General features: G+C 46.6%; 1 protein-coding gene across 5 annotated transcripts in view; it reads left to right on the forward strand.

The window, feature by feature from the left end:
* The window catches only part of GRIK4 (glutamate ionotropic receptor kainate type subunit 4), a 180,264-nt gene that overhangs the window by 104,536 nt on the left and 61,595 nt on the right, over positions 1–14,133 (forward strand). For all 5 annotated transcript variants that reach the window (XR_010616437.1, XM_065697041.1, XM_065697044.1 and 2 more), the window contains exons 3-4: positions 6,501–6,665; positions 12,663–12,760. Coding sequence is in view for 4 of the 5 variants with exons in the window: in XM_065697041.1 (XP_065553113.1) it covers positions 6,501–6,665; positions 12,663–12,760 (263 nt within the window). In the remaining variant the exon portion in view is untranslated. The remainder of the gene's footprint in view (positions 1–6,500; positions 6,666–12,662; positions 12,761–14,133) is intronic.

Here is a 14,133-nt window from a genome sequence, read left to right on the forward strand (position 1 = left end):
CCTTCCCTGCCTGCCCATCCTATGGCAGGCTCTTTCCCTGCTGCTGCCTGCTCTCAGATGCAGAGTCCCACAGCTACATTATGCATTGCCATCTCTCAAATCTATGATTATAACTATAAATCCTGGTGGACTTCCCCATTTGTTTTTTGCCTTTTTGTTTTTTCCTCAACTTCGGATTTTACACATTGTTTCTTCCGTCCTCATTCTTTTTCTTTGCCTGGAAGTGGCACTTGGGGTTTGTGTGGTTATTTTTCTTGTATTCATACTCTCCACTGACTTAATTAAGTTCTTGCTTGCTTCCTGGTCCTGACAAATTTATTGCCCCCCCCAGGCCTTCCCAGTGCTCTCCTCCTCAAAAACGCAGCTGCTGCCAGTCACCTGAGACCATGAAAACTTACTTTCAAAACTCAACTTGACATTATTGAAACAAAAGATAGACAAGGAAATGATGTTCCTGAACCCAGCCAGGGTTTTTAGGCTGGTTTCTTAAGAAAATAAGATTTAGGAACTCAAACTGACCTTGTGTGGATGTTGGGTATCTCTCCAGTGCCAGTTTGACAGATAGGCTTTTCAGTGATGCAGGGAGCATCTGTTATGAGTACCTTCTGCTGTGAACAGATCTTCAGGGAAACAAGAAGGCACCCCACCACCCCACACGCACACATGCAGAAACAGGATCGTGGTGGCTGGAATAGCCTTCTTTCCTGCTGGAAGATTTCTGACATCCCCAAGAGGCTCTTCCTTCCTGGTCCCTGTTTGCTTCCATGCGCCTTTGATATTAGCGTCCAGGGTTCATGGAATGCCTTGGAGTGAAAGGTATTCCACCATGCCTTCCTGTTGTTCCATTTTTAGCATTAAACCTTCACCTCCTTCCCTTTCTGTTTGCCAGGCCCTGCCCCAATGAGATGGAGAGCCCTTCTTGTTCTGTCTTCCAGCCTGACCTGCTGGAGGGCTCGCACATCCCCTTCTTTCAGAGCCGTAATCCTTTATTCCCTGCTGCAGCCCTGACTGTGCTCCTCAGGAAGGTCAAGTCAGTCATTCCTCCTTCTCCCTGCTTCTTTCTCTTCTTTTTTGGGAAGCCTCTTGAGAGGCTTTTCAGAGGATTAAGCAGGACTTGTCTGGTTGCAAACACTATATTTGAATTCACAGACCCGGACTTTATCCATAGCTACAGCGTGCCTCAGGTCCGTGGATACCTGTAGGAGTTTTCCTGTTGTCTTTAAAAGACCTCATTTCTCATTTCCGAACAGGACACTTCCATTTCAGACCCCTTTCTTATCCCTTTGTGCTCTTTTGCTTCTGTCTTCATGCTCAGGGTGTTTGCTGGCTGCCTGGTAGTGAGATTTGTATTCAGAACATTAGGTGATCTTATCGGAAGAGCAGGACCTTGTCTCATTACTGGGTTATCCTCCCCGCATGTGAAGCAGAGGAGTGAGAGGAGAGATGAGAACTGTCCTGCAGATGCCTGCTTTCAGAATGGCTGCTGAAGTTCCAGCCCTTTTGGGGTACAAGCTGCTATATCTGTTTGATGTAGATGTGTGCAGAGGAGGGAAGAGTGGTCCAGCAGTGCTTTTACCTTCCTGGCCTAGAGGGACAATGTTTGCTGGGGCACAAGGGTCAGCTGCCCCATATGAGGCTTTGCATCCCAGCACTGTGACAGGTCCAGCACAATTGACAGACTGAGGGAAGGCAGCAGAGAAGTGTGAGGGCATTCTCCATCTTCCTGAAACCTCAGAGAGTGTTACTCTGATTTTATGTACACAAAGTGATTATTAAAGAAGAGAAAAGAGAGGTTGTGTTTCAAGCAATAGAAACAAAACCCCTCAGCTGTTTTTATCATGTTTCCCCTTTTCTCCCCTGAGTTCACTCTCTCTGGATAGCAGAAATGAAAGGAAAGCTCCATTTAAATGCAGATTTGAAACGCTGGCCAAAAGCAATAAATAGCCCTCTGCTACAGTGATCAGGCAAACATTATCAAGTCTCTTTGTGAAGGAGATTTTATGTTGAGAGATTTTGTTTTTCCTTGATGAGATCCTCTTTCCTCTCAGAGCAATAGCATATTGATGACTTCTTGCTTTATTTTTAAGCAGCACTTCAGAGATTAGAATGGAAACACAATCCCACCTGTTTCTCCACTGGAGCTATACTTGACAGCCCTGTAATGAGGAAGTCTCCAAATTTCTTATCCTTTCCTGTGTTGGCAGCCTGAAGGGCTGATATTGTGCTCAGCAGAGGGGAAATGTGCAAAATAAGGCAATCCTGCAACCATATTTAATCAACTGACCTTCAAATGATCGGGAGCCTCGTGATTTCAGAGCTGGCGTCTGGTTCGCGAAGTCAGGAGCAGCTCGAGGTGGGTCTCTGATGATAAGAGATAGTGCAGGTGGTTGGAGAGCAGCAGGAAGGGGAGATGTGGAGGTCTGGGGTGATGCCCCCATGTCCCAGCACATCTCTTGAGTGTGGTGTTCCTGAGCAGGACATCAGTGCTTGAAGAACAGTATGTTTGCTGGTGTGCCTTGGATCCAAAGGGTTCCTGCTTTTGAGACTGAGGCACTGGTAAGGTTCAGTGGTAAGCACTGGATCTTCTAGGTGTCTAAACCTGGTTGAACTTGAGGTTACAGCTCTTAATTTCAAAGTCCATTCATAGCGGGTATATAGGATTTGAAGACTGTGTTTACAGTATAAATCAGAAGAGGTTGTAAGTGTGATCATCATCTGTCAGAGGAGACACGTGAGATATACTGCGTATAGCTCTAGCTTTTTAACTTGGAGGAACAGGTCAGAAGCAGCGAAACATCATGTTTACTAAGCCAGTGTTTTGCTAAATCTACATCTTCAAGAGATGACTTGAGATGGCACTTGTGTTTCTGTGTGTGGCTTTACCTCTCAATGGTATGATAAGCGTCTGGGAAAACGTAGCAATACTTAATAAAGTTAACAGGGAAGGGTCAGCAGAACACTGTTGTAGCAATGTGCAAACCTCCCGGTGACATCTGTTCCCTGTTGTTGTTAGAAAAATGCTGTTTCATTGGATCTTGGTTGGGTCTGGCATTAAGCAGTGCCATGTAGTAAAGCTTGCAGTCGTATTGGGCTTGTCAGAGCGCATATGTTGTGAATCTGGCTGGTGGCGGGTAGCGCTCTGGGGAGCCACATGGCTTGTGGGAATGGGAGAGCAGAGGCTTTGTGCTTATTTAGCACTGGTTGAAACCCAGCTGAGGGTGGAAAGGATTACATTTCCGTGCTGTCTGAAAGGGGCTGATGCACTTATTAGGATGAGTTGCTGTGTCTCAGCCCAGCTCTGGGGAGACAGCTGTCTCCACCACTGAAAACACACCAGCTGACAGCACTGCCTGTCCGCCTGTTTGCTGGTTTAGGCGAAAAGGAATAGGACTGGATCGTTTGAGGTGAGAAATCAATGTTCTCCTCCTCCTGGAGAAGTTCCTCCAGGGTAAGAGGCGAAAGGGCAGGAGAGTTTGAGCATCTCTCTTTGATACCGTGGCTGTGCTCAGCTTGAGTGGAGGATGACATATAGGAAAGTTATTGAACTCTGCTTTTCTCAGAGGGCTCTGTCACATCATCTTGCATTTCTTTGGCTGCCAGTAATACTCTTTTTGTGGTTCTTACTGTTGAATCATTAACTTTGAGGGTTGCATTTGAAATATGTGTTTGATGGAGGTTTTCAGTTCAAGTCACTTATTGCTTGAATGTTAAGAAAGTGTAACCCAGCTATTTTCAGTGCATATCCAGAGTGATAAACTCTGATTTGTAGCCTCTTGGCTTTATGGGTTTTGTATTAAGTGTAAAGAAAACCTGGGCATATAGAATTAAAGAAGAATTATTACCGCATTCGAGATGCATATCTATGGCTGGAAAAGATGTTTCCAGCCAGTCCTTCCTGACGTCGCTTGAAGCTGTTTGACTTTCACTCCCTGGGAAATCCTAAGCAGCCCTGAATTTGGCATCACAGACCCAGGTGTTCCTGGCTCCCTCTGAAATACTCTTCTCATAATTCATAGAGAAGGCAGTCGAGATTGGAGACATTTATTATGATGGGGAAGATAGAAGTGATTTTTGAGGCCAACAAAGTTCAAAGACTTTGCTGTAAGCCTTCAGGATTAAAGATTCACTTGATGCATCTTCCCATATTTAATAGACAGGAATAGATGAAAGGGAATTTCTGTAAAGATTTTCGTTCATACTTAATGATGCCACTATTAGACGAGCTTTGGCACCGTGTCCCGAGACATGAAGTTTTAAACCCAACCTTTTTTAAACATTAAGTGACCTTTTTCATCTGCTAGCTGAATAAATAAAGATTAGTTCAACCCCATTACCTACTCTGTTCTGGGGGCTCTTTGCATGGCTGGTAAAACTAACTAGTCTCCCAAATGCGAGTGAACAAATGGCGGTGGTTTTCTATCAGAAGCCTTGCAGGGAGGTAGGAAGCAGTGATGTGGTTTGATTAGTGCCTGGGCTCTAGGAGTGCTGTCACCACCTCCATCCTGGCATTTAGGCTGTGTGGGTCCTTTCCTTTCCTAAACCTGCCACTTGCTGTGAGCACTTCCATCTTCCCCTTGTATTTGCTGCCAAGGTGGAAGGCAAAGTTCCCATTGAGTCAGAGCAGAGACGAGGATTTGTTGGGGTTTGGTTGGTTCATTTTACTGAGCTGTAGGGAGCTCTTCAAGAATTAAGAATGGAAAATCCCTTCCTGAATGGAGAGAGGAAACCTTTGTGCAAACATTTTTGCCTCGGTGGCCTGAGGAAATGACTTGAAATGCTTTGGTTTTGACGCTTTTGTATTTAAAATGTATTTAACTGTGCATTAGTGGAAGTCGGTTTTGTTTGGAAACCGACACTTGAATCTACTTGCAAATGTTTTCCAATGTAGTGATTTTGAAGCTTTAAATGAGAAAATAATGAATCAAAGAATGCTGACACACGCTCCCCCACCACTGATCTTTAATTTCGCTATGTCAGCACCTGAAATGTAAGCAGCACTTGGTAATGTTCATCAGATCCAGTACATTGCTTTACCCTTTCCTGGAAACAGGGCTGTAGTGAGGAGTTTGCACACATCAGGCAGTTTTGTGTATGAGGACCTCTCTGCTGCTGCTGGGGAGCTGGGCAAGCTGCTTGCTGGGGCACTTTAGCTTCCCTGCTTCTTTGTCATTAAGATCCATATCGATGCTTAGGAAACCTGTGATCCGTGCCCCTGGCCTTAGAGGAGAGCACAACCTTCTTTCTTGCATAATGAGATTAACTGCCCTAGCTTTGCAGATAATGATGGTGCTTGTGTGTTAGCTGAGCGCCTGAAGGACTGGGAATGTTCACCAAGACATCTGTGCGTATCATACAAGAAGTATCGCTGCGTGTTTCTTTATCAGTACTTCAGCTTAGCTCCCATAAAACTGGGATAAAGTAGGAAAAGGAGTTTCTTGAGTGGGTATCATCAGGATGCAAGTAACTCGGACTAGCTTGGATATGCTTCACCAGTGGATTTGGTATCTAGCTACCTTCTACTGTGGGAGTCAGGGCAGGATGAGGAAGCAGAGGTGCTCTGCAGCTTTATGAGAGAAGGTAATTGGGATGAGCATAGTAAAGCTGAGTAAAGAGCCCTGAAATGCGATGCAAATGGGTTGTAGAAATTGGGCTATGCTTTGAGGCTTGGGGTTCGTTCAAAGCAAGGCTCAGGGGCAGGAAAGCCGTGGGACCCTGAACCTGGGACAAGTTTCTTTGTCTAGGCTGTGTAGGAGGAGACCTCCTATTAGCAAGGATAAACCCACGGGGGTGCAGAAGTTGTGCCAGCTCATAATGAAACGCTGTGATGAATGCTCGATTCCAATCTCATTTTGCCTTCCGTCAAGGAAATAAAAATACCCCACACTATCTCCCTGTGCCTAGCACAGATTTGAGTGGGCAGGCCCAGGAGCTGAGTTCAAGAGTCAAGTGCTTTCTGTTTGACAAATATTTGTCCCTTCCCACCCACGGCTGCCCACATGCTTCCTGAAATATTCCAGCTATTAGCACCGTACCAACGCGCTCTCAAACGAACAAACCGAGGCCATCTGGGGACGTTTTCCCTTTGTTAGGATGTGAGGCAGTGCCTGGATCTGGGCTGCTTGGGGCTGCATGGGTGGATGTCCCTCTTTAGAGCATCCGATGCGGGTGGCTGGCTGTGCTGCAGTGGGTGTTAGGCACCACCAGGTCCTCAGCAGTGTAGGTGGATGTGTGGTGCTGCAGTGCAGCAGCAGGTAACACAGCCACTGCTGCAGAGATGTGAACACCCACATGTCTGGCAAGACCTGGAAGGTGGGCGAAGCGGCAGGAAAGGCCGCACGGCGGAGGGAGGATGCTCTAACAATAGCACAAGTGCTGACGTGGTGGCTGCTTGCGTGGCACTGGAGATCCCAAAGGGAAGGGAATGGTGGGGCTGAGAGGTGTGGAAAGCCGAGCCGGGTCCCTGCCAAGCGTAATCTCTGCCATTGCCTTTGCTTCCACAGCTGCCATCCTGGATGACCCCATGGAGTGCAGCAGAGGGGAGAGGCTCTCCATCACGCTGGCCAAGAACCGCATCAACCGTGCGCCCGAGCGGGTGGGGAAAGCCAAAGTGGAGGTGGACATCTTTGAGCTGCTGCGAGACAGCGAGTATGAGACAGCAGAAACCAGTAAGTACCCCTCCATGGAGCTGATCCTTCCCCAGTTCTGCTTTCTGCTGGCTCACAGGAGGTGCCTGGCACACTGTGCAGAGGATAAGTGTGTGATAGCCGAGGGAGGTACAGAGGGCAAAAAGCACCTTTGTGCTCCTCTATAAACACTGGAAGGAGCAACATGTGTTGATTGATCAACACATCAATCTCTGCAAAGACCCAAACCTGCCCTTGCTGCCTGAGCACACTCCGGTTTGGTGCAGGGGTTTGGTACACTCTGGACGTGGGTGCAGCATTCCTTTGGGAGCTGCATGGGATCTTTGGCAGCCCTCGTGCTGAGTTCAGCACCAGCCATGCGTTTGGAAGGGCTGGCTCTGCCTGGGGGCATCCAGCACAGGTTACAGTGGCACGTTAACAGGAGTAAGCTTTGCCACCATGCAGCTCAGTGGCTTGGGACAAATTATTTCTCTAATCTGTGTGTCAATAAACAGAGGTAATGGTAGAGGAAGCGACGCTCCTTTGTGAAGTACTTTATAGTGTGCAAATAAGAGACGATGGGCAAGTTTAGTGCAATTAAGTTCTTTCTAAAACCCCACAGTGTGTCAGCAAACACGATAGCTTTTTCAGTGCTTTAGATTGGCAGTGCGTTTGTTTACACGAGGGGAAGTTTTCAAGTGATGTTTAAAATCATGTGGATTAGAAAGAGCTGGTTTTGAAAGGCAGCGTACTTCCCATTGCTGTCCTCGTAATGCAAATGGGTCGCTGCTATAGCTGCTCCTCTCGATGCCCATTGTGCCAACTCCATGCTGATGATTAAAGGAGAAATTGAGGGTTAGTGGCCACAGACCTCTCAGGAGCCCGGGTGAAAGAAACCAAAGAGATCTATAGTATGTTCTTCTCGTAAGAGGGAAAATCCTTTGGAAAAGGATATGGTCCCTTTAGAACTATTTTTAAGATGACCTTTAGAGTTCAATGGAGGACTATTACTTTTTATTACAAGTTAGCTTGAAAAAGCTGGAGAAATAATTTTAAATAATAGGGATTTTTAGACTCATTTCCTAGGGGTTCCCTGTTCCAAGCCTTTGTAATCTGCGGGGTATCCCCAAAAGGTGTGGCGGTGTGTTGTGGTCTAGAGAAGCCTGGTTTTTCTGCGCAGCTTTGGTGTTCTGTACAGCACTGAGCATCCCTGTGTCTGGGAGGCCGCATGGAGCATGGACCCAGCGCTGCTCGGGAGCAGGTCTCTGGGTTTGTGGCAGAACGGGCTCGATAGGCCTGTGAGATCAGCAGATTGCTCCTTCATTTCCTGAATTAGTGTTTGCATTATTTATAGAAGCATTCAGTTAATAAAAGTGCATTTCAGCAAGTACCTGTGTGGCTATTTTTAGAGCCTGTCACCCAAGAGGCAGTCTAGATTAAGATCAGCACATACAGCATCACGGGGACTAACTGTTCAAAACAGCAGTTCTCCACCTTTTGGAGCTCTCATCCCTTTTAACTTCTTCTTGGGCTTTCCCATCTGTTGAGGCTAGTGTACATCCTGCTTTACCCTCGTTTGGCAGAGCCGTAGGGTGAATGCAGTCTTACTGGCCAGCCCGTGCAGAAGGGATGGGGAGTGCCTGGGTTTCCATTTTCCAAGCAGAGGAATACTAATTTGCTGGGAATGGAGTATTATGCAAGAAATTGTTGATTTCAGCAAATGCGGTCTTCGGGGAGAATGTGGAAATGGGGTAAGTGAGGAAGAGGCAATCTTCTGTTTTGAATTTTCACCTCAGGGTGATTTTCTTTGTTTCCTTCACTTGAGCTCGCAGAGTGTGAAAGGTAGGAACTGGAGCAAACTGATGTGATTCTGGTCAAGAAAACATTCACGCTATTTTGCAATGTGTTATTTGCCTTTTCTTCAGAGGGAAAAGTATCTTAAAGCATTTTGTACAAAAGGAGAAATCCATATTCTGCATGGCTTCTCGACTAATGTCACTGGAGTTATTCTTGATTTATACTGGTAGTAGAGGAGAATCAGATCCTTTAACTTACATTTCAAGGCTTTCATAGCTTTCAAATGTCTGCCTTCTCAGCTTTAATACAGCGCTGATATTTGTTATCACACGTCACATTAATAAAAGCGGTTGAGATGTTTTAACCTATGACTGCAAAGCTGTTATACATCTGTTTAATACTGATCTCAAATTTCACACCCTGTGAATCACCCTCAAATATCACAGCTAGCATGGTTAGCCGACTGATGTAGGAACACTGCAGTTCCCCCCCATCAGTGACACTCATGTACAGCTAGTGCTTCAAGAGAAGGGGTCTTTGCGAGTTAGCTTTATTTTCTAGTTGAGGTGTTATCTTTCTGTTTTCTTCCTGACTGACTCAGGCATCTTCCTGATAGGGAGGCCATAAAATCACTGTTTAGATAGCAGGTAAAAGATGAGTCAGTCTGAATCACACCCAAGCATGGGTTGCTGTTTCTGCTTTATATATGAATGGAGACAAACATTGACTGTATGTTTGTTATGTATTCTGGTATGCAGCACCTGTGACGTCCTGTGTTTTGAGATGATTTTGCAGTGAAAGGTTATGGATAGAGCTTTTCTTGCTGTTACAAGTTCAGCCTGTTCTCTGTGTTTGATGTTTCAGCTCCTTTTATGGAGATCCAGAATGACTTGTTTAATCATGCCTATATCTGAAACACCTTATTCCTTTTGATGTCCGGAGAGGGACAGATTTTCTACTTGTCACCCTGTCCCCTATCATTTCATCAGTCTTTTAAGCATCTTTTTGATGTTAATCCAGACATCTCGGGGCAGGTCGGAGTGAGCAAGCAGCTGGAGGATTTTAAACTTTTATTTATTCATACTAATACTTCAAAGTGCCCGATACATCCTTTCAGGGACATTGACTCAAACGAGCTACTAACTGTTCCACCATCTTTGTGATCCTGTTGGATTACTCCTGCTGCGGTTATGGGTTCCTGGTAGGAACCATAGAGGGTGCTGCAGGAAGCAGTCTTGGAGTCATGGTGCAGGATGCACTCTCTATAGCACCGTCTGTTTATGCACTTGATGTTTTCTGTATGAGAATCCTGTCCTGACCATTCCTGTCATTCAAGATCCTCTGATATGTTTGTCAATCATGGGAATGTTGAAGTAATTGCATACCTTCCCTGATAATTTATCTCCAATTAGAGGCAGGAATCTTCTTTGCATGCTGTTTGAAACCCTCGTATCAGGTGTCTGCATGCAGTGAAAGAGATGCTGTGCTCTGCACCCTGGCTGGATGCTCTCACCCGAGTGCTTCCAGCATGATTTAAACAGGCAGAGTTAATGGAAATGCTTGCCAAGTGCCCTGAGACCGCAGGAGGTGAAAGGCACTACGTGACCACGACAACCTGGATGTGTATGCATTGAGTACAACCCATTTGTTGTGCCTTTTTATGTTCAAAGTAAGCACGTATTTCCATGTGCCATTGGAGGTTTCAAATATGATGTCACTTCAGTGTCCAGTATTTCCTGAAGTGATGAATTCTAAAACCCATAAAAATTGGACACAGTCTTGGGCAGAGGTATCAGGGTGTACAGCAACCAAAAGCGCATCCTGTGCAGTATATGTGCATATGTGTTGAAGTACGAAGAGTTCTGAGTGGCAGGGGCTACACCAGTGTCTTATGGTTATAGTCCATGTAGTTATCGGGGATGAATTTGTGGTACAGGGCAAACATTTCTACATCCCTCAAGTGCTTATCTGAATCCACAGTGTCTATGATGGTAGCTAGGTTGAGCCTTTTCTCCCTGTGGAAATGAACAGCATCAGGTAGTGTTCTAAAATAGGAAATGTGCTTTGATTACAGAAGAAGCTTTCCAAATGTGGCCAAAACCTTCGCCTAGGGCACCTCCACTTTGTTTCCATTCATTTCCCTTAGTTTTGCTGGATGTTTCACCCTTGGAGTGATAAGCCAAGTCTTTTTCTTCTGCCGGTTGTTACGATTCTGTTGCTATGACTACTTAACTTGCTTTTTATTCTCAATACCAGAGATGAGAAGAAAAACACTTGGCAAACTTTTCCCTGCATGCACAACAAAATTCCCCTCGGGACTTTCACCCTAATGACCTGTGGATAAGAGGGCTTGGAACAGCTTCTTCCTCCTAGATGCTGAATTGCAGAGCACCCAAAGGGCCTACTTGCAGCTTAGAGGGACTGATGAGTACCACTGAGATAGTATGCGTGGTTTTCAAATTGCTGCTGCTCTTATTTAAAAGGATCTTCTGAAGAGGTATAAGTGCCTGTAAATTTTTAAGCAGAGAGGAAAAGCAAGTGCTGGATTCCTTTGAAGATGCTGCAGAAATACATCAGTAGCAGACGGAGGTGGTGGAGGGGCATGGAAGGAAGGAAAACCCAAGAGAAGATGCTTGTACTTGCACTCTGTATAAGAAGGCAGAGCGATCGGTATGTACAGGGTCCATACATAGCAGTATGTGGAGTTTTTCTTTCAAGAGGCTTGGAAAGAGCTAAACCCACTTCCCCAAAGTGGCAAACTACGTCCTCAGCTTTAGCGTTGTATTCCTGTCATGAGGCTGTGGAGGCTTATGTAGTCTAAGGGCAGAGATGACCGCCTTCATTACCTGATCTTCTGCAGAAGATGGACTGTAGATATTCACCTGCTGAACACAGCACTCAGCCCCATAGCCCTAAGCATAGTATAGGCTCTCGTTTCATACCCAGTCTTGATTTAAAGACCTGAAGTTGATAGAGAACCTGCTCTGATCTGTAGTACGACAGTTCCGATGATGAATTCCCTTCACTACAAAAACCGCATCCTGGTTTGACTTTTTCTAGCTCCTTTTTCCAGCCGCTGGATCTAGATAACTTTTCACAACCATCACAAAAGCCCGTCTGCCATGTCAGCCAGGGACCTGCGGTGAGGATGGTGCTGTGCAGCAGACCGCCCATTTGATACTGAAGAGGCACCGTCTTTAAAATCTCAGCTTTGTGATACGGTGGTTTCGTTTTTACATCTGAAAATGCTGTGAGCTTGCTTTTGCCAGAACTGGGAAGTACTTGTGGTGCCTCTTTTCACCCCAGGGGCATCCCCTTTCTTCAGTTGATGCTAGTTGAGCAAATGTAGCTTTATCTGCCTGGGGAGGAAGGAGCTGAGGGCATGGGGATGCTGAGGCAGGTCTGGTATCTCGGAATAAGCTGTGGCCAGCACAAGTTCAGATGAGCCTTTTGGAGTCCGGGGATTCAGGCGGAGGGGCTCTCGCCTTCTGTTCGCAAGGCTTTGCCTGCACAGGCTGCTGCAGGAATGCTTGTGAGCGTCGTGGATGATTGGGATGGCAGCAGGGAGGTGACACCAGCTGGGCTTAGTCCTTGGAGTGCCATTTGGCTTAATTTGTGCTGTGAATTAAAAGGACAAAAGGTTGCAGTTTAACCTGGGAAACTTGAGGGGAAGAGATTTAACTTCTTCATTTTGTCAGAGTCGTTTTATTGTTCTGCTAACCTGGGTGGCATGGAGACAGGGGTTTAACTACTGCCGGCGAAAAACCACGGATGAAAAACAGTAATGTGATCCTTGTTATTACCACTGAGCTCTGCAGAGGGTGAGGGAAGGAATTCATACAAGTTTGTTTGCTGCTGGATGATGCTTTGAAGCCAGGCGACTGCTGTGCTTAGCATCTCCCATAAACTTTAGTTACTGTTTTCTCTTGGAGAATAGCAGTGGGGCCAGAAAGGGATATTATCAGAACAAACCCCACTTCTGAGCTGGAGATACTGGGGCTTTGGGGAGAGTTCAGGTGGGATTTAGAAAGGCTGGGCAAAGCTGGAGAGGAGGGTGTCACAGGCAGGGGGGCAGTGCTTCAGAGGGAATAGCGCTATTTTAGGGGAACATAAATGACAGGGATATGTTTTGTGGAGGAGATGAAACCGCATCCTTAGTAAAGTGCAGCAGGTACTGTGAGCATGTCTGCTCGACACCGAGGATGAAATCTAATGCGTGTTTCCTCTCTCTGGTGCCCACAGTGTGTCAGATTCTCCCCAAAGGAGTGGTGGGTGTCCTGGGACCTTCCTCAAGCCCAGCCTCCAGCTCCATTATCAGCAATATCTGTGGGGAGAAAGAGGTAAGTGGATGAGTTCCGTGTTGGAGTAAGTCTGTGCCGTTGTGCTGACTGACTTGACCCTCGTGCCCAGTGGAGTCCTGGCTCCTTCCTCCCAGTGTTCCACAGCAGCCTGGGTTGAGAGCAGAGTCACCCACCGTGGGTAAGGGACATGCAGAGATCCTGACCCATTCCCCAGCCCCGTGTTCTTCATGTTGTCCTTCAAATGGAAGGTGCCCTTGGTGGGCTCTGGTGGCAGCAGTGCTTCCTGCTGGCTGCTGCCGGGTGCCCAGATTCCCCGGGGACACAGCCTTTTGCTGCTGATTTACTAAGTACGGATGAGGTTTTTCATTTACCGCTATACTGAGCAGCAATGCCAAATGCACAGATCCCATGCAGAAGGGCTTTCTGCAGCCTTGAAGGGTTCCATTTGAGGTTCTTGTGTCTATGCCAAGTCCCAGCCAGAGCTGCACAGCTCGCTGCAGCTTCCAGCTCTGCCTTAGGCTGTCTTCTCCCTTGCCTGGGTCTGCCTCTTGAAGTTCTTGTTCAAGTCTTTTGTTCTGTCCCCATGTCCCACTTACAAGGTGGAGTAGGGACGTTGCCTCCATTAGATAGGGGAAGTAAGGTACATCCCTATGGTATTCCAGGTCATCCTTGGCAAAGATGGCTTGCTGTAATCGTCTTATCTGCTATATTGTCCTTCCCATGATCTGCCATAGCTTCTAATGATCCAAGCTGACAGCTTGGTTCATTGCCCCCTCTCTTATGTTCTTGCAGCATCTTCCTTTTGCATTTCTTCTCTCTGCTTCCCTTGTCCCTGTTTTCACCTGGATCACTGTTTGCTTCAGCTTCCCTCGCATGCCACCCTGTGCAAACCATATGGGGTGCAAAAACCAAAGCTTGCCCTGGCAGGTGCAAATCCCGGCCCGAATTCCTGGATGTGACCTGGCTTTGTGCACATACATGGAAAGCTGCACCCCTTTCAGTTCACTGCTGTTCCATCAATGCGAACCCCTTTTATCTGTGTCCAGACTATGTGCTTGATTTAATATTGTATAAGCCTTGAACCATCCTGCACTCATCTGGCTCTGCTCAAAGGAAAAGAAATCGAGTTCTCTTCACGTAGTTCATCCCTTTAAAGCCAGATAACATCTCTCAGCCTCTCAGTGGCCTCCCTCGAGCCCAGGAGGGGAGTGCCTGGGACTGAGCACTGTAAATAATTTGCATTCACAAATGACTGCTGTTCTTTGTTCCCTGAGAATCAGAAGTGTTGAAGAGGAGGAAGAGGTCTTTTAGACCTAGTGAAGCAGGATGGGTCTCTTGAGAGCACTTTGTAGTGCTTTTCCCAGCTAAACATCCCAGACATGTGAGCCATCCCAGGTAAAGGGAACTCTGCA

The sequence above is a fragment of the Lathamus discolor genome, chromosome 17 (genome assembly GCF_037157495.1).
Source record: "Lathamus discolor isolate bLatDis1 chromosome 17, bLatDis1.hap1, whole genome shotgun sequence".
Classification (NCBI taxonomy): domain Eukaryota; kingdom Metazoa; phylum Chordata; class Aves; order Psittaciformes; family Psittacidae; genus Lathamus; species Lathamus discolor.